At 40.2% G+C, this 19,609-nt stretch overlaps 1 protein-coding gene across 9 annotated transcripts in view; it reads right to left on the bottom strand.

Annotated features, from left to right (window-relative positions):
• The window catches only part of spag9b (sperm associated antigen 9b), a 293,766-nt gene that overhangs the window by 3,007 nt on the left and 271,150 nt on the right, over window positions 1-19,609 (bottom strand). For 6 of the 9 annotated variants that reach the window (XM_043715172.1, XM_043715173.1, XM_043715175.1 and 3 more), the window contains 6 exons: window positions 15,976-16,124; window positions 14,076-14,247; window positions 11,302-11,415; window positions 6,176-6,214; window positions 3,659-3,835; window positions 183-311 (listed from right to left, as the gene is read on the bottom strand). In XM_043715172.1, coding sequence (XP_043571107.1) covers window positions 183-311; window positions 3,659-3,835; window positions 6,176-6,214; window positions 11,302-11,415; window positions 14,076-14,247; window positions 15,976-16,124 — 780 coding nt within the window. The remainder of the gene's footprint in view (window positions 1-182; window positions 312-3,658; window positions 3,836-6,175; window positions 6,215-11,301; window positions 11,416-14,075; window positions 14,248-15,975; window positions 16,125-19,609) is intronic. The other 3 variants (XM_043715174.1, XM_043715179.1, XM_043715181.1) reach the window with 1 other exon arrangement.

Below are 19,609 nucleotides of genomic sequence, written 5' to 3'. Positions count from 1 at the left end.
AGCAACTTCCCTTTCCTCAGCCAGGGAAAAATATAGAATGGAAAATTAAAGAGAATTCCTCTGTTTCAGTGCAATACAGGAGAAGAATGGATGGGTCAAAAATGTAAGGAAACTCCTAAAACATGGTACAGTTCCCTTAATGAAATTTACATTTACAAGCAGTAAACAAGAAATATCCTCACCCATTCTGAAGTCAATGTAGCCCTCACCACCACTCATAACCAGCACTGATCTCACTGACTGCTGGCTGGACCCATCAGGTGCAGAAGCTCCTAATTTTTCAAATGAGTGCTCGTCACCAAATGGCATACCTAGGGAATAACCGAACATTAAAATTTTTTTTTTTTAAATACTTTAACAAGCAAAGATCATTTTACTTTTCAGTAACACATTCATCCTGTAGTTTCCTTTTTAACATCATAACCACCAGCTGAAAGACAGTGGCAACCTGAACTGTAGCTCAGTCCTGGCTGACTGATTACAGAGGGGTCTCATCAAAATATCACCCTTGAGTTAGAGCACAGACCCTCTAAGCAGGAAATTCTCTCAATTGCAAACAACAACGTACTAACTCCATTAAACAAACAAACAATGTGGTCATATTTCACTCGCAATTTCAGTAGAAATCTATTCACTTTGCAACAGCAGAGATTAAAAATTGCCTTCCGTCCTCCTGTTCTGTGATACATCTTGAATCAAAATATTCTGAGCTGGGAAGAAAGTTCATGAGTGACTTTTGGCTGGAATTTTGGGAAGTGGGAAAGAATGAATTATTAGATGTAGCTAATACAATACATAAACTTGACTCAATAACTTTGAAGCTAAGACCATAAGAAATAGGAACAGAAGGTGGCTGTTTGCACCTTGAGCTTTCATCAGAATCATGGCTGATGACACTCCTCTCCTTCACTTTCCTGCTCTTTTTCTGTAACCCTCACTTCCTGCATGATCAAGAATTTATCTATCTCAGTTTTAAATACACACAAAGGCTGCCCCCAGAGAGTTCCAAAGACACTCAACCCTCAGAGAACTCAAGTGATTAGAATCTGTAAACCTTGTCAAATACCTCACGGAAGTCCAAATAAACACATCTACTAGTTTCTTGGTCATGAAGCCTTACTGACTCTGCTTGATGAGATTATGATTTTCCAAATGTTCTGCTGTTACTTCCTTAATAATTGATTCCAGTATTTTTCCAAACAATTGAAATAAGATTAATCAACTACAGTTACCTCCTTTCTGCCTCCCTCCCTTTCGAATAGACATTGGCAATCTTCTACTTTTCCAGAAAATTTCAATCAATGCATTCAATATCTCTGTAGCTACTTTGGCAAGCCTGCAAGGCCAGGGAACTCATCTGTGTTTAGCCCTGTTAGTTTGTCTAATACTACTTCTCTAATGATGGTGATTCCTCCCTTGTATTCTTTAGTATTAATGGGATGTTTGAAGGACTTCCACAATGAAGTTAGCTTGGATCAGTTGCGAGGGTAATCGTTATACCCATTCCAGAACATAAGCACAAAACTTGGAATGAAACCTTAGTCATAGTGAGAGTTATGAATTGTTGGAGGTGCAATTTTTCAGACTGACATCAAACCAATGCTCAACCTGACTGCATCCACTAATGCTGCTGAAACTAAAATCCCATGAAATTGTTACGACTTTGTCAGGAGGAATGTGCTAATAATCCAACCAGGTCAGGCAGCATCCGAGGAGCAGGAAAATCAACGTTTCGGGTCTGAGCCCGCCATTTCTGATGAAGGGCTTTTGCCCGAAATGTCGATTCTCCTGCTCCTTGGATGCTGCCTGACCTGCTGTGCCTTTCCAGCAACACACTCTCAACTCTGATCTCCAGCGTCTGCAGACCTCACTGTCTCCTAGTTAATAATCCAACCACACTACTCCACTAGCCATGCTGAAAATATAAATGTTTAACAATCACCAAAATGGACAATTTATTTCTCTTCCATACTACTATTCAGAATAGGAGAAAGTGAGGGCTGCAGACGCTGAAGATCAGAGCTGAAAATGTGTTGCTGGAAAAGTGCAGCAGGTCAGGCAGCATCCAAGGAGCAGGAGAATCGTGTTTCGGGCATGAGCCCTTCTTCAGGAATGAGGAAAGTGTGCCAAGCAGGCTAACATAAAAGGTAGGGAGGAGGGACCTGGGGGAAGGGCGTTGGAAATGCGATAGGTCCCCTATCCAACACCCCTCCCCCAAGTCCCTCCTCCCTACCTTTTATCTTAGCCTGCTTGGCACACTTTCCTCATTCCTGAAGAAGGGCTCATGCCCGAAACGTTGATTCTCCTTCTCCTTGGATGCTGCCTGACCTGCTGCGCTTTTCCAGCAACACATTTTCAGCACTATTCAGAATAAAAGAGATGTCCATCAGCCTTCTTGCATGAACTCAAAAATAATTTATTCATCATAAGCAAGACTTATTCTTTTTAAAGAAAGTGACAAAAATAGTTAATAACTAAATTACTATTAAGAAATAAGCTATACTCCTTAATACTAAACACACACATTTGTAACTCTGTAGGTATAGATGGATTTGAAAAAGTAGGCAAAAAAGTAGTAACAGCCATCAGTCAATGGTCCGAATGCCAAAGGTGCAACTGATTGACTTCTCACAATTCCTTCCATTTCCTGTCATTGTGATCAGATTATTGATAGTCACAGAATGATGGAAGATCCTCAGGCGAGATTTCAGATTTAGACAAGAAACAGTAAACAGCCTTAACATTTAAACATCATCAGGATTCACCACTATTTCACAGAGTGTTTTTAGCTAGCTTTAGTTTGTCTCTTACTGTCAGAGAGAGAGAGAGAGAGAGAGAGAGAGAGAGAGAGAGAGAGAGAGAGAGGGAGAGTTCTACTTTTCCCTGCAAGCTTCCCAAACTTTTCCTATTTAGGTCTGAAAACGCACAGTAACTTCAGTGCAGAGATGGTTGCTAGACAATGAACCACACAAATCCCAGGGCTTCTCTCAGTCTGTTTGTCCAGCATCGAGGGGCCATAACATCCATCTTTCATTTCCCTTAAACACATTATTTGACGCCCTTTCCCAAAATAATTTGCTTTTCCAATAAACAGCAGATAATCATTGTTCCTTTAGAAATTAAAAGTCAAAAGGTCAAAGATAAACCTCTTCAAATGTTTTTCACAGTACACCAAAATATATGTATTCCTAACAATACTCTTCAAAATAAATGCGTGTTCTGGCCATCATTCCTCCATCAATCAACATTAAGCAAAATATACAACAACTACGATTGAATCAGTGAGATGTTGCTGTGTACAGTGAGTTATTTGATTTCAAAACAGTGATTGTGCTTCAAACCAATTCAATTTACCTAAATATTAAATATTCAGAAAACATGCATAATTTTACCAAAGTCAGCATTTATTGGTCAGGCTTTTGCAATTTTGGTCTAATCACATGACTAGGATGATATCCCCAACTTGCAAAGCAGTTAGTCACGTTCTGCAGATTCGGAAGAAAAGTCTTTTTTTTTTAATTAAGTGAGCTTTATTTCATAAACAGATTAGATTTGCCTATCACAATATCCCTGAGTGTAATTCATGCCGGAGATTCAATAAAAAAACCTGGTTTCCAGTTTCCACAATGAGGATGAAGGCTGCCCTTAAATTGCTCACCTGGAACTGCCACAAAGAATTTTACAGCATCCCGGTGTCCATGGAAACACAGCTGAGCATGTGCCATAGAGCAGTAAGGTATAAATGTGCCAGGGGTGATCTTGTCACTATTTTCATCTCCGTAGACACGGATGACATTTCCAGGACGGTTTCCAGATCCCTCTGAAGCCTTATTGGCTGGGAAAGGAAAAGAGAAAGCAGTAAATGACAATGGGGCTTGTGGAAAACGGACAAGATTTCTGGGAAAATAATTATTACATGTATTTAAAAAAAACAGCCACTAGCATGGAGGCATTGACTGAAGCTTAAGCAAAATGAAGAAGTGTTAAATTAAAAACAGCTACTTTATGAAGAAAGTGCCAGTTCAAGAAAGATCTGGGGAAAAAACAAATCAGTAAAGCATGCTTGGTTTTGTCTATGGTAGGAGGACATTGGTAATGGAGTATGCTTAATGCCAAGCTACCTCTTCTCTCCTGTCAATGAAAACTCTGAAGATACTGGACTTCGAGCATTGAGAAAATTACATTCCTTGCATTATTTACAGCAAATGTAACTGGATTCAGACCCATAGGATTTAATTGGGGCAGTAGAAAAACTTTACAAAAATGCATGGTAACATTTTCTTCTGTAAACTGTTCTCTAATTTTACTTTTGTAGATATTTTACGCAAATTGAAGTTTTAAATTTTTAGTCAACTCCATGCAGAGTGGTCAACTGTCTTGGAGTCTGTGGGCAGGTTAGCTTCAGTGTGGTCTCTGAGGATGTTATAATGACCAGTTGCATTACACCTCTACTAGTTTCCTGTCCTAGCTGTAAGTACTAGCCTATAGATTATTGGTACCTACTCTTGAACAACAAACTCATGAAGTGTGAATACAAACAGCCAAAGTCTCCCTGTATAAACTGATCTACGAAGCTTCAGTCCATTAATTGGTTAACCTGTATGAAATATGCAAAGTTTTACAGCATTAACTCTAATCCTGATCCTGATGATAGTGTTGCACAGAAGACTCCGTGTTCTGCCAGAATTCAACTTTAATCCAAGAAAATACAGAACAGTTTGTACAAGGAAAGGTATGCCTTTGCTAAGAAAGGAAACTTTTTTTTGTGTAAATTAGCTTAAAATAAAGCTGCTTCCAAGAATTAGTCCACAGCTCAGGGAGTCAGTGCCTGCTGCATTAGGACGTTTTCTACATCTTTAGCTAGGCATTCCTGTAGTCCCTTCGCATCCCCTCAGATTACCACGCTGTGGATTCATTCCCCTCCCTTCCAGCAACCCTGGGCGGCACGGTGGCACAGTGGTTAGCACTGCTGCCTCACAGCACCAGAGACCTGGGTTCAATTCCCGCCTCAGGCAACTGTCTGTGTGGAGTTTGCACATTCTCCCCATGTCTGCTTGGGTTTTCTCCGGGTGCTCTGATTTCCTCCCACAGTCCAAAAATGTGCAGGTTAGGTGAATTGGCCAAGCTAAATTGCCCCTAGTGTTAGGTGAAGGGGTAAATGTAGGGGAATGGGTCTGGGTGGGTTGCGCTTCGGCGGGTCGGTGTGGACTTGTTGGGCCGAAGGGCCTGTTTCCACACTAAGTAATCTAATCTAATCTAATCTAATCTAAAACCCTCTACCATGAACATGTTAAAATTAAACTACACACCCTTCACTTCAAATACTTTCAAATAGTAAAAGTCTGTGATCATGGCTGGATTCAGAACTAGGCCGTGGGCAGTGAATATTGAAGAATGGTGGACCACCTTAAGATTTAAATTATATTGACTTATCAAGAGCTATATAACTATAGGAATTTAATTTCTAAATATTAATTTATAAATATGACACAATGAATATTTGAAATAAATTTTCAACACAGACACATTAGCACTTTAGATGAACACACACACGAGACACAGCTTCTAATTCAAGTAAACCTTTGCTAAGTTTAAAATAGTGCACAAGTCTGAGGCTATTCAAGCTGCAAGCACTCAACTTTAATTTAATCAATCACATAACTTAGGTTATATGGCCTCAATTAGATGAGAAGCTAATTTGATCTTTATTCCCAATAGATAAAACTAGCCCAAATCTTTCATAACTTTTAACACAATGAACTACATTCTTAACAAAAGGTTGAACATTAGATACATCCTCCATACCTATGCCATATGGGTGTTTTTTAAAATTAGTACATGGAACAGAATCATTACAGGTAAAGAAATAAAACACAGGCAGCGGTGTTTGCACAGCTTCGGTGAGAGGACATGGAAATGACAGCCCTCAAGACAAAATAAAAGGTTCCTCGGAGTTGAGGAATAGAACACTGAGTACGGAGCCTATTGTGATCATTCAGCAAACATACAAATTGCTGCAATGCAGTGACCAGCGCCAGGGTAACATTTAGACAAGAGAAAGAGAAATTAAAAAAATAGAAGGGCAAACATTATAAATAAAAGGTGGATATAAACTGCCTTGATTGGCTAAAGCAGCCCAAAAGATAAAGATTCTGATGGTTAGATCTGCACTTACCCCTCAGACCCAGTAACCGTCCCTGGTGGAGAACTACAGCTATAGTGAGAAGAAGTGGCAAAAGGGGGGAGTGGACAAGTGTGACAGTAGAGGAAAAGGATTAATAAGAACTACCAGTTGTATCTCAAACCTGTAGTTTTATTTTAAAATGTACAGACAAAGCTAGAACAAAATTTTTATATGTCATCATAAAATACCTCTACAGCAGCTGGAATCATCACTCTTGGAAAGAAAATGGGAGAAGGTGGTTCTTTACAATAACAATCTATCTGCATTGAAATTGCAGTGTATGATACACGTCCACTGACCAGGCTTTGTAAAAGCCCTGAATATAACTGGATATGCACAGAGTTAAGGCAGCACGGCACTAGTTCAACAGGCAACGTTGACAGGCTTTTTCAAACCTAAAGACCGTGGCTACTGCACAATCTTTACTGCTATAGAATGGCTGCTCAGTGATTTGGAAATGTAATACTAGCACTAAAACTTCAACCGTACTCAATTTTGTGGATACATTCTCAGGGTAAAAAGTTGGAAGAGAAGTGTATCCCCCTCCCATGTTTTTGAAATCAAACATCACTTCTTTGTGACACAAGTAAAAAGAAATGTTGGACATACTCAGCAGGTCTGGCAGCATCTGTGAAAGAAAAACAATTAAGTTGAATCAATATCCTTCAGAACACCGTACTTAGTAATGAAACAATTTTTAAGTGAACAGAGAAAGAAAGAAAGGGAAGGCCAGACAGAACTGAATTATAGAATTTACTGCATATAGGAAGGCTATTTGTCCCATCATATCTTTACTGGCTTGTCACAAGAGCAATTTATTTTGTCCAGTCTATTACTCTTTCCCTGAAAGCTTGTAATTTTTCTCTGGGTGCTTCTCCTATTGTCTTCTGAAACCACAACTGAGCCTACTTTCAGCACACTTTCTGCATTTTAGATTCTAAATATTTCCCTAAAACAAAATAAAATTTTATGAGATTATTTTCATGGCATCATTTTAAAATTGCCAACCACTCTAAATCTGTACCCTAAGGTTCTGAATCCTTGCACCAATGGGAAGTTTCTCTCTAGCTAGTCTTTCATGATTTTGGCCATTTCTGTCAAAGCTTCTCAAAGCCTCCTTTTATTGATGAGACATGATGCCTCAACCTTAGTCTTTCTATAAAACTGAAGTCTCTCCTCTCTGGCAGCATGAATCTCTCTTGTACCCTCTCTAGCATTGTTCCTTAAGTATGGTGTTTGGAACTGGTTGCAATGCACCAGTTGAGGTTTATACAAATTTAAAATAGCTTCCTTGCGTTTAGATTCTTTGAGAAGGTGAGGACTGCAGATGCTGGAGATCAGAGCTAAAAAATGTGTTGCTGGAAAAGTGCAGCAGGTCAGGCAGCATCCAAGGAGCAGGAGAATCGATGTTTCGGGCATAAGCCCTTCTTCAGGATGAGGAAGATGTGCCAAGCAGGCTAAGATAAAAGGTACGGAGGAGGAACTTGGGGGAGGAGCGTTGGAATCTTCGTATATCTTCGTATACGTACTATACTGCTCGGAATCTACATTGAGTGTATCTGTCCAAATTGGAGTGTATACATACTTCAGGTTTCCTCAAGACATTTTACTGTGAACAGGAATTTTATACAAGAGCTAAAACACAACAGTATCTCAACATCAAGACTCAACCCTCCACCACCTGCGCACAACAGCAGCAGTTTTACTATCCAAAAGTTTCACTGTGACAGCTTCTTTGAGACCATCATCTCGATCATCTAGAAAGAACAGGTGAAGCATGTGAACATTTCCACCTTCAAATTCCCCTCCATGTCACAGATCATCCTGACTTTGAAGTATTGTTTCTCCACTACTGCTGGTTTATAATCCCGGAATTAACTCTCTAACAATACTGGAGTGGTTTAAGAAGGCAGTTCACGATCACACTTCTCAAAAGGAACTAGCAAGAACGACAGTAAATGTTGGTCTTATTGGACATGGCCACATCCAGTGTATGGATAAAACAAAACCCCTTGAGCACTTCTTTTTGAGACTTTCCATTAAGAGGTATAACAGAAATTAGGGCTAGTTGATTGGTTGATATCAATGCACAGCATGAGATTAAATACATAAAACAAGCCAGACAGTAAAATGTATGATCAATATGCAACGTTTCTAGAGGTCTGAGCTATTCCTACCTGATGTAGCCACCATTTAGAGCTAAGTTCAAATAGCTCAAAGAACTATAAAAAGCAACAGGAAAATTCCCTTCCCACTCACCAGAGGATAAGCTAATTTCTGTTCCCCCCTATCACCCTCACCTTAACCTCCTTCCACCTATTGCATTCCCAAGGCCTCTCCCCCAAGTCCCTCCTCAGTACCTTTTATCTTAGCCTGCTTGGCACACCTTCCTCATCCTGAAGGGCTTATGCCCGAAACGTCGATTCTCCTGCTCCTTGGATGCTGCCTGACCTGCTGCATTTTTCCAGCAACACATTTTTCAGTTTAGATTCTATACCCTTATTGATAAAATGAAGGATGTTGTATGCTTTGTTAACCACTCTCTCAAATTATTGAAGGTCACAGGGCAATTATGAATCTATACACGCAGGTTGTTCTGCTCCTGCACTCCCCTTTAGAACTGTACTCAATTTTACATAGTCTCGCTGCTTCCTTTCCTCTCTAAACACTGCCACATATTGCTCAGTATTTCCAGCACTTCCTTTTTCTTTCAAATTTACAGCATCTGCAGGACTTTGTTCTTACGTTGTTTCTTTGTGTATTAATTTCAAGTGAAGAATAATACCTTGCACCTTATAATTGAAGCCCAATGGGTGGGTGAGGGAGGATTGGTCAGCGAAAAGGGCACTTTGCCTCTCGACAGATGGGAATGGGATAATGGCAGAAGGAAAGAAAGGAAGGGATCCAAGTCAAATTCTCTCAAAGGGTGGCTGGTGAGTCTGATATCTGGGAGCCGAGACATTACCCAAGACAAGACCTGTATATATCAGGAAAGTTTATCAGTGATGCTAGCTCATCAACAGTAAATAGATAACTTCAGGTAAAATTTTAAACACTTTGAGTTAGAGTCCAAGATTAATATACAGAAGAGAAACATTACATATCTTATCGGATCTTTATCATTCGATCGCAGATAGGCTCCATAAACTAATGGGTTTGCATTTAAGAGATGTGTTGTGAAGTGTACACAAAGAGCAACACTTCCCAACAATACAGTCTGGGCACACTCACAACCTTACGCTCCAAGAAAAACGACAGAGATACAGAATCTCTTAAAATCACTAACATTGGCCTGACATAAGGCACGATTGGAGCCTGCAGGGTGGAGAATTCAGACAGACAGTCTCTACAGGCTTTGCAAAACAAAAAGATTTTGGGCAGCTATGCCTTAGTCCTACCCAACATCACAAGCTGGCTTGAACTGAAGAATAACATTACGTTGGATCTGTCAGAGGTATAGAGGCAATGTGGCTAACTGTTCAACACTAACTTTGGCCTTTCCACTGCAAGGGACAGTTACATCAGATGTTAACACATCTTAGTTGGTTTCACATTTGCCTTTGACTTGGTTTCCATGCCATTGCTGTCTGTTTTGAAGTGGTCATTGTGTGAGGAAGTATGGGACTGCTTTATCTCTCTCTGTCCCCCCTCACCTTAAATTGCATGAAGTTTTCCTTAGGCTGAGGTAGACATAGCTCTGAATGAACATTCCTCCTATAAAGGCTAACCAGGAAAGCAGGAAAAACTCAAAGGCACACCATTATTTGTGGACAGAAAAATCTCTTCAGACAAAAGCTTTCATTCCTCCCATTGACCAACCAGGTTGTACCCACCACCTGTGTTCACCTATCACTACCTCACCATTCCACCTCCTTCCCTACCCAAACCCCGACCCCCTTTATCTGCAGCTCCCCTTACCCCCAGTTCCATTCCTGAAGAAGAGTTACACCTGAAACATTGACTTCTCCACCTCCTGATGCTGCCTGGCTTGCTGTGCTCTTCCAGCCTCCTGCCTGTCAACTCCCCATCTTCCCAGCACCTTGAAAGAAATTACAACTGAAGGAAACAAGGTTTGATGTTTGTTTCCATTAGTTTCAATTGCTGGCTACACTGATGTTTTAGGCTGATGACTGGAATTTTAGGACAAATCACTATTAAAGCTTTCTACGTTTTTAATAGAAGCTGCCCTTTTGATACAAATATTCTTTAATTATAATTTAGAGTTGAAGACTGAAAACGTACTATACTGCTCGGAATCTACATTGAGTGTATCTGTCCAAATTGGAGTGTATACATACTTCAGGTTTCCTCAAGACATTTTACTGTGAACAGGAATTTTATACAAGAGCTAAAACACAACAGTATCTCAACATCAAGACTCAACCCTCCACCACCTGCGCACAACAGCAGCAGTTTTACTATCCAAAAGTTTCACTGTGACAGCTTCTTTGAGACCATCATCTCGATCATCTAGAAAGAACAGGTGAAGCATGTGAACATTTCCACCTTCAAATTCCCCTCCATGTCACAGATCATCCTGACTTTGAAGTATTGTTTCTCCACTACTGCTGGTTTATAATCCCGGAATTAACTCTCTAACAATACTGGAGTGGTTTAAGAAGGCAGTTCACGATCACACTTCTCAAAAGGAACTAGCAAGAACGACAGTAAATGTTGGTCTTATTGGACATGGCCACATCCAGTGTATGGATAAAACAAAACCCCTTGAGCACTTCTTTTTGAGACTTTCCATTAAGAGGTATAACAGAAATTAGGGCTAGTTGATTGGTTGATATCAATGCACAGCATGAGATTAAATACATAAAACAAGCCAGACAGTAAAATGTATGATCAATATGCAACGTTTCTAGAGGTCTGAGCTATTCCTACCTGATGTAGCCACCATTTAGAGCTAAGTTCAAATAGCTCAAAGAACTATAAAAAGCAACAGGAAAATTCCCTTCCCACTCACCAGAGGATAAGCTAATTTCTGTACCTAAGAACTCAACTTTAGTACAAGGATACATAGCATACTTGGGTGCCAGAAGGAAAGCAAACAGAAAAGATGCACACATATAAATCACTTTGTTCTTCCCAAAGTGATTCCCATCACTTACTTTCTGTTAGAGGGATGGAGATGATTACACCATTGCCTGTGCCCACCCACAGACGGTTGCAGGATACCATGAGAGCTGTGATTCGCACAAAAGAGAAACCAAGTTTCCCAGTACCTTAAAAACAAATACCAACAAGTAATGGTAATTTCAAACAAGAACACAAAGTAAATATAGTTACCCTGGAGAAGCCAGAGTATGCTACCTCCTCTCTCCAAATACAAATAATTTTAAATTAAACGGATGTAAAATTTACAGTTCTTTCCCAACCAGATAACAATATCCTTTTCTCTGCCCCATGCACATATCATCCATGATCAGAATTATTCCCACCTCCAGCTCACTGGTGCTTTGATGAATGATATGGCTGGTTTCTTTGGAGGAATAGTTGCCACATTTCAAATATTCCTCCAAAGAGCATAACCTTATGCAAAACCTTGCTTTTCCTAAAAGAATTAGAGATTAATCTGGATCAAACTCTCTCTTACGAAGACCAACCCCACCTGCACACTCATTGTGTGCAGTAAATCATCAAGTTAAAGAAGTGGGTGAACATGTAAACCCTAAAATGTTTGGACACCTGTTGTCATTAATAGCTACATCCGAGGCTAAAATACAATTTCAACTAATCTCTCTACAGCCTTTAATCATCTGGTATTGGAAATAAAAATGCTTGGAATGGCTAAATAAACATACATGCAGATAGCTAGATTGGTGTTTGAAGGCAAGATGCAGAGGGATATACGAAGATATAAAGCAAATAAATTTACAGCACAGAGGGACATTCAGCTCTTCACCTTAACTCTTTTCCAAACCAATTTGAAACAATTTTGTCCTGGTCTCACCCTATGGCCTCCTACATTACATCAACAGTCTATCCACATTTTCCCTTGTTTAAATACAACTGCCTTTGCCTCATCCATTCCTGACAGGAAAGCATTCCATGCTCCATCAATCCTGTGTAGAAGTGTCTCCCATCTTTCTCTTTGCTCTTGATGACAATTTTACACTAATGGCAGGGCCTCTCAAAGTAGCAGGCAGTTCTTTCCTTATTCATCAGCAAAATTGCAAATTTTAAAGACCTCCATAAGTGCAATGCTTTCCTTTTGAACCTCACAGCCTGTTCTGAACTAGGGAGAATAAGCACAGTATCTCAATTCATTCCTGATGAAGGGCTTATGCCTGAAACATGGATTTTCCTGCTCCTTGGATGCTGCCTGACCTGCTGTGCTTTTCCAGCACCACACTCTCCACAGTATCTCAATTCTCTACTTACACTAAAAACTGGAAAAACTGTAAAATCACTAAGCATTCATAACAATCTTAAAGGTTTCAAACTTAATGTCATAACCTGCTTTTTCTCTTCACAAATGCCAAATGATACAGTACATATTTTCAGTATTTACAATGTTTCATATTATTTTAGATAGTTTCCTATCTCCGACTCCATCTGTCTTTCATGTATCTTCTACTTCATTCCAGAATTGCTGGTAAAGTCGACAGTGAAGGAGGTTATTTAAGATTACAAAGGGACCTTGATCAATTGGGGGAATGGGCTTAGGAGTGGCGGATGGAATTTAATTTGGATAAATTGTGAAATATTGCATTTTGGTACAACAAACAAGGGCAGGACTTATACAGTCAATGGTAGGGCCCTGGGTAGTGTTGTTGAACAGGGAGACTTAGACGTTCAGGCACACATTTCTTTGAAAGTTGCATCACAGGTACACAGGGTGTTTAAGTAGGTGTTTAGCACACTTGCCTTCATTGCTCAGATCTTTGAGTATAGGAGTTGGGATGTCATATGGAGATTGTACAGGGCACTGGTGAGGCCAGGCTAGAGTAACGTGTACAGTTCTGGTCACTCTGCTATTGGTAGGCTATTACTAAATTGGAAAACGTTCAGAAAAGATGTACCAGGATGTTGCTGGGAATGCAGGGTTTGAGTTATAAGGAGTGGCTGAATTGGCTGAGACTTTTCTCACTGGAATGTAGGATGTTGAGGGGTGACCTTACAGAAGTTTATAAAATCATGAGGGCATAGATAAGGTGAATAGCAAAGGTCTCTTCCTTAGGGCGAGGAAGTTTGAAACTAGAGGACATATTTTTAAGGTGAGAGGTAAGAAGATTTAAAAAGGACCCAAGGGGCAACTTCTTAAGATAGAGGATGGATTGAACTCCCAAAGGAAGTGATGGATGCAGGTACAGTTACAACATTTAAAAGACATTTAGATAGGTACATGAATAGAAAAGGTTTAGAGGGATATGGGCCAAAAGAATGCAAGTGGGACTTGTTTACTTTGGGAAACTTGGTCAGCATTGACAAGTTGAACCGAAGGGTCTGCTTCTGTGCTGTATGCCTCTATGACCCTAACAAGTGTTATGCAATACCCCTGAGATCATGTTCCATAGTCATGTCTTTCTTTCCTCGTTTACCATCATCATGCAGAACCCACTCATTCTAATGAAATGGCCTGTATTTTCCAGCTCTCTGCTAATATAGTGAAATTTTCCTGCATTCCTATTCTTATTTGATGAACCCTCTTTTTTAAAAAACTGCTCTGAATAAACAATATATATGCAAAACAAAAGACTGAAAAGTCCTTTAATCAAGGGACACCAACTGTTGTTTTGGAGAGAGGGGTAGAAAACTGAAAAATATTTGAATTTAACTTAAAGTTTTATTTTACAGTTCAGTTAAAATTGATTAAAAAGGATAACATCAATATTCCTACACAGAATATACAAATCATGAAATAACCATAGTGATCACCCACCTAACATTTTGCTGACATACGGTTCAATGTCTACATCTTGTAGGTGCTGGTAGGTATGTACATGGTAAAGGCGAAGGGTAGAGTCTAGACGGATGGAAACCCACACCCCATCTCCCACCCAAGCCAACTGTCTCACCTGGCTTTCCTTCCGTGGGTGGGCATCAAAGGATTTCTGGGGAGGCACAAGTATAAGAACATTTTTCTGAAGTGCAATAACGTTACCAATGTTAGAATAGTAAGAGTTCCTACTGAGACAGCGATAATCATTACATACTTATGCATGTGCACTTTACAAAATCATCAGTTAGATCTTTCTAATTTGTTTGATGTATTGTTCACACATTTATTTTCAAAGTAGAAGTTTGGAATCTGGATAAAAGGCCTGGACATGTCTAATGAGCTGTGCATTGACAAAATCATCTTCTTGATCAATCATTATGCTCTTGCCTCTGACCAGAGGATGAAATTTCACCAGTAATGATTTCTGCTTTGGAAAGGGAGGAAAGAAAAGTGAACGGTGTAGCACTGAAACAATAAGGGGTACTTTCTGACATCAATTGATCAGTTGGAAGGTACAGAGCAAGTGTGACAAGATGAATTGCTGGATTGAATCAGCTCGCCTAGATATCGGTGTCAAGGCAGAGCCAGAGCATAAGGTAAGCAATTACCTATACGTATGTATGTGCATCACTCATACATTGGGCTACATAGCATCAAAGTCAGCAGTTTCTTGGTATAATCTTTCTAAAAACAAAATAAATAGTTTTCAATCTTTTATACTCTTTAAAGTACTGAACTACTTTCAACGAAACAACAGTGTGTGGCAATTCCTATTCTAGCACGATCATAATAACAATGGAAAACTGCATGCATGAAATCTAGCCTATTGCGGTAGGATTAACATCACAAACATACTTTTCACCTAAACCTGGGAGCTAGCCTCATGCTCAACACACTGCTCAGGCTAGTGTGTTATGGAGACATTGCTGGCTTATAAGCAATCAGTTCTTAAATCGGATATGACTAAATACCTAGTTATGCGTGAAAACTGCTCATTCTAGTTTCTGGTGGAGGGTATGGTAACTCTGACAGTACTGGGGTGCCTGTCTTGGGAAAGCATGGATAAAATCCCATTAACTAACCAGTGAAGAGAAACTCAGCAGCTCTGGCAGCATCTGTAGCAAGAAAAGGAGATTTTCTTTTCATTCATTCATAGGATGTGGGTGTCACTGGCCAGGTCAGCAGTTATTGCCCACCCCTAATTGCCCAGAGGGTAGTTAAGAGTCAACCACATTGCTGTGGGTCTGGAGTCACACGTAGGCCAGACCAGGTCAGGATGGCAGTTTCCTTCCCTAAAGGACATTAGTGAACCAGATGGGTTTTTACGACAATCAACAATGGTTTCATGATCTTCATTAGACTCTTAATTCCAGATTTGTGTTGAATTCAAATTCTACCATATGCCATAGCAGGATCTGAACCCAGGTCCCCAGAACATTAGCTGGGTTTCTGGATTAATCGTCTTGTGATAATACCAATAGAACATTGCCTCCCCAAGAGTTAATGTGTTAAATTTAGTGACGTTTCATTAGGGGGGGCTTCACTGGATCTGAAGTATTAACAATGTTTTTCTCTCCACAGATGCTGCCAGACTTGCCGAGTTTCTCCACCATTTTCAGATTTTCCTGAAGATAGAGATGCAGTTTAGTGTCTCGGTGGATAACTTGCTATCATTTTATTAGTTTAACACTCTTTCTTGTTTCAGAGGCCCGTAATTCAAGAAAAGTTGACAAGATAGCACATTTCACGCTATCTTAAGAGCGAGGTAAATCTACCCATTTTAAGAGCAAGATAAATCTATCCATTTTTGGAGAACTATGAGTGCTTTGCAAGTTGTTACCTCGATTTTCATGGCCTTTGGTTGTATAACATAGATTTTATTCTTGTAACCACACCATACTTTATCATGTACAACAGTCATACAGCGAATGGAGTGATGAGGCCGGCCAAAGTCCAGAAGGTGATAGTTAGTGAGATCCCACTGGCCATCTAAGGAATAAACAACGGCTATATTAAAATACAATTAACCATTACAATGTTCGAGAAAACAAAACATCAATAATACAGCCTTTCCCATTTTAAAAAATACTCACTCCTAGGATAGGAGTATCATGGGAAATGCCAGCACTTATTTCCCATCCCTAATGAAGGCGGTGAGTCATTTCTTGAAACACTGCAGCTCACCTGGTCTCGGGACACACATACAAGGTGTTTTGCTCTGTAGCAATTTGATACAACTGAAAATCCAGAAGGCAGTAAAGAGTCACATATGAATTAAGAGCAGGCCATTCTTTCCCTCAAGGTAAAAACAATGACTGCAGATGCCCGAAACGTCGATTTTACTGCTCCTCGGAAGCTGCCTGAACTGCTGTGCCCTTCCAGCACCACTAATCCAGAATTCTTTCCCTCAAACCTACTTTGCCATTTAGTTAAAACTTGGCCTAATGTGATTGTGGTCTCAACCCCACCTTCCAGTCTACCCCATGTATACCATGTCTTCCTGTTAATCTAGAATCTAACTCAGCCTTAGAAATAAAAACAAAATCTTGAAGCTAAAATTGGCAGTTAAGGGTTGGGAAGAAGAGGAGGAAGGTGGTACAGAGAGGAGGAGGAGCTTAAAACCATCACGAGGGAAAAGATACCAGGTCAAACTCCAGGACCAGATGGCATGTATCCTAAGGTATTAAAAGAAGTGTGTGCAGATGTAGAAGAGGCACTGGTTATAATATTCCAAACATCTCAGATCCAGGAAGGGTCCACCATGTTGGAAAATAGCAAACATCATCTGCATCCTGGAATTTCGACTATTTAGAATCTAGATCAATGATTTGGATGAAGGGACCTAATGTATTATAGCCAAATTTGGGATGTAGACAAGTTAAGTCAGTGGCCTAAAATCTGGCAGATGGCAGTATAACACAGGAAATTGAGAACATCCCCATGAAACACAGATAGCAGAATATTGAGGAAAATTGCAAGACTCGATGGTATAGTTGATCTAAGTGTCCTGATAAATGAATCACAACAGGTTGGTATACAGGCACAGCAAGTCCTTAAGGCAACTAATGAAAAGATGCCTTTTATCACAAGGAATACAAAAGTAGGCAGGTTTACTGCAACTATACAGGGCCTTAGTAACACCACAACTGGAGTATGTCTAGTTTTGATGTCTCTATCTGAAAAGGAACTTATTACATTAGAAGCAGTTCAGGGAGGGTTCACATGGCTCATTCCTGGAATGTGGGGCATATCTTTAGAAGAAAAATTGAACAGGTTAGGCTGATACCCACTTGAGCTCAGAAGGAAAGGGAACCTTATTGAAAGCTGTAAGATCTTAAAGGGACTTGACAGGATGGCTACTAGAAGGATGTTTCCTTGGGTGACAGACAAGATCTAAAGAGGTCTCCCTTTTAAGACGAAGATGAGGAAAATGCCTCAGATAGTCATAGAGATGTACAGCATGGAAACAGACCCTTTAGTCCAATCCGTCCATGTCGGCCAGATATCCCAACCCAAACTAGTCCCACCTGCCAGCACCCGGCCCATATCCCTCCAAACCCTTCCTATTCATATATCCATCCAAATGCCTCTTAAATGTTGCAATTGTACCAGCCTCCACCACATCCTCTGGCAGCTCATTCCAATCACGTACCACCCTCTGCGTGAAAAAGTTGCCCCTTAGGTCTCTTTTATATCTTTCCCCTCTCACCCTAAACCTATGCCCTCTAGTTCTGGACTCCCCGACCCCAGGGAAAAGACCTTGCCTATTTATCCTATCCATGCTCCTCATGGTTTTGTAAACCTCTATAAGGTCACCCCTCAGCCTCCAACGCTCCAGGGAAAACAGCTACAGCCTATTCAGCTTCTCCCTAGCTCAAATCCTCCAACCCTGGCAACATCCTTGTAAATCTTTTCTAAACCATTTCAAGTTTCACAATATCCTTCTGATAGGAAGGAGTCCAGAAATGCACATAATATTCCAACAGTGGCCTAACCAATGTCCTGTACAGCCACAGCATGACCTCCCAACTCCTGTACTCAATACTCTAACCAACAAAAGAAAGCAAACCAAACACTTTCTTCACTATCCTATCTACCTGTGACTCCACTTTCAAGGAACTATGAACCTGCACTCCAAGATATCTTTGTTCAGCAACACTCCCCAGGATCTTACCATTAAATATAAGTGCTGCTCTGATTTGCTTTTCCAAAATACAGCATCTCGCATTTATCTAAGCTAAACTCATGGCGCTTTGCAGGAATGACTATAATACAAAATATGATGCAGATACAAAAAATTATTAGGCCAGTTGACCAAAAGTATGATCAAGGAGATGATTTGTAGCATCTTAGAAGAGGCAAGAAATCCAAACAAAGTTGTTAAATACAGCGGTTTTGTAACAACAGAGTCTGGACAGCCCTCTATGGTAAAGTTGTCCACATGCATGACCCTGGGAGAGGAGAAATTGCACTTTATTGCTTGCTTAAATGCACAACTCCTCATTCTGAGATTATGCCCTCTGGCCCCAGATTCTGCCACAAGGGGAAACACCTTCCCACAAGTCCCCCAAAATCTTACGTATGCCTGACGAATGGAGGTTCCGAATGATCATTTTGCAAACCTGGAAAGGAGTGTGTAATCAAAATGCATGTCAAATATTTGATGTCCTGTTCATTAATGTCAAAACTTTATTTGAAAGGTCATCAGCAAAGAAAAGTTATGGGGTTCAGCTGTTAGTGATTGGACAGTCAAAATGGTAATTGGGATAAGTGTGCAGTAGTTGTACAGTGGGAATGTTACCAGTAATTCAGAGGCTTGGATTATTGATCCAGAGAAATGCGCTATTATAATTGGGAAAAATTAATTACAATCAATTCATTAAACTGGAATTAAATGCTCGGCTAACTAAAATAGTAATTGGTTTGTTGTTTAAAAAAGAGACTGATTTACTCAGGTCTGTCAGGGGTGGAAATCTGCCAGCCTTACTGAAGCTCCGCTGAGGGATTATGAGCAGATAGGGGCAAAACTAAAAAATAGAAACAAAAAGGGAGTAAGCTGAGATTATTACCTCAGTCATGAACTAATTAGCACAGGGTCAACAACATTAAAAAGGTAAATTCGAGGTTCAAACGATTGGTGTGGGAGAAACAGGATCAATTTTTTAAAAAAATTATTTTATTCATTAATGGGATGAGGACATCACTGGCTTAGGCCAGCAGTTATTGCACATCCCTAATTGCCCAGGGGGCAGTTAAGAGTCAACCACATTGCTGTGGCTCTGTAGGCCAGACCAGGTAAGGACAGCAGTTTCCTTCCCTGAAGGACATTAGTGAACCAGATGGGTTTTTCCAACAATCGACAATGGATTCATGGTCATAGTTTGGGAGAAGATTTGTAGCTCGGGTGCTCGTTGTTGTGGTTCTGTTCGCCAAGCTGGGAGTTTGTGTTGCAAACATTTCGTGCACTGTCTAGG

This window comes from Chiloscyllium plagiosum, chromosome 24 (assembly GCF_004010195.1).
Source record: "Chiloscyllium plagiosum isolate BGI_BamShark_2017 chromosome 24, ASM401019v2, whole genome shotgun sequence".
Taxonomy (NCBI): Eukaryota; Metazoa; Chordata; class Chondrichthyes; order Orectolobiformes; family Hemiscylliidae; genus Chiloscyllium; species Chiloscyllium plagiosum.
Note: the sequence above shows the minus strand (reverse complement) of the source record. Positions and strands in the feature narration are given on the sequence as shown.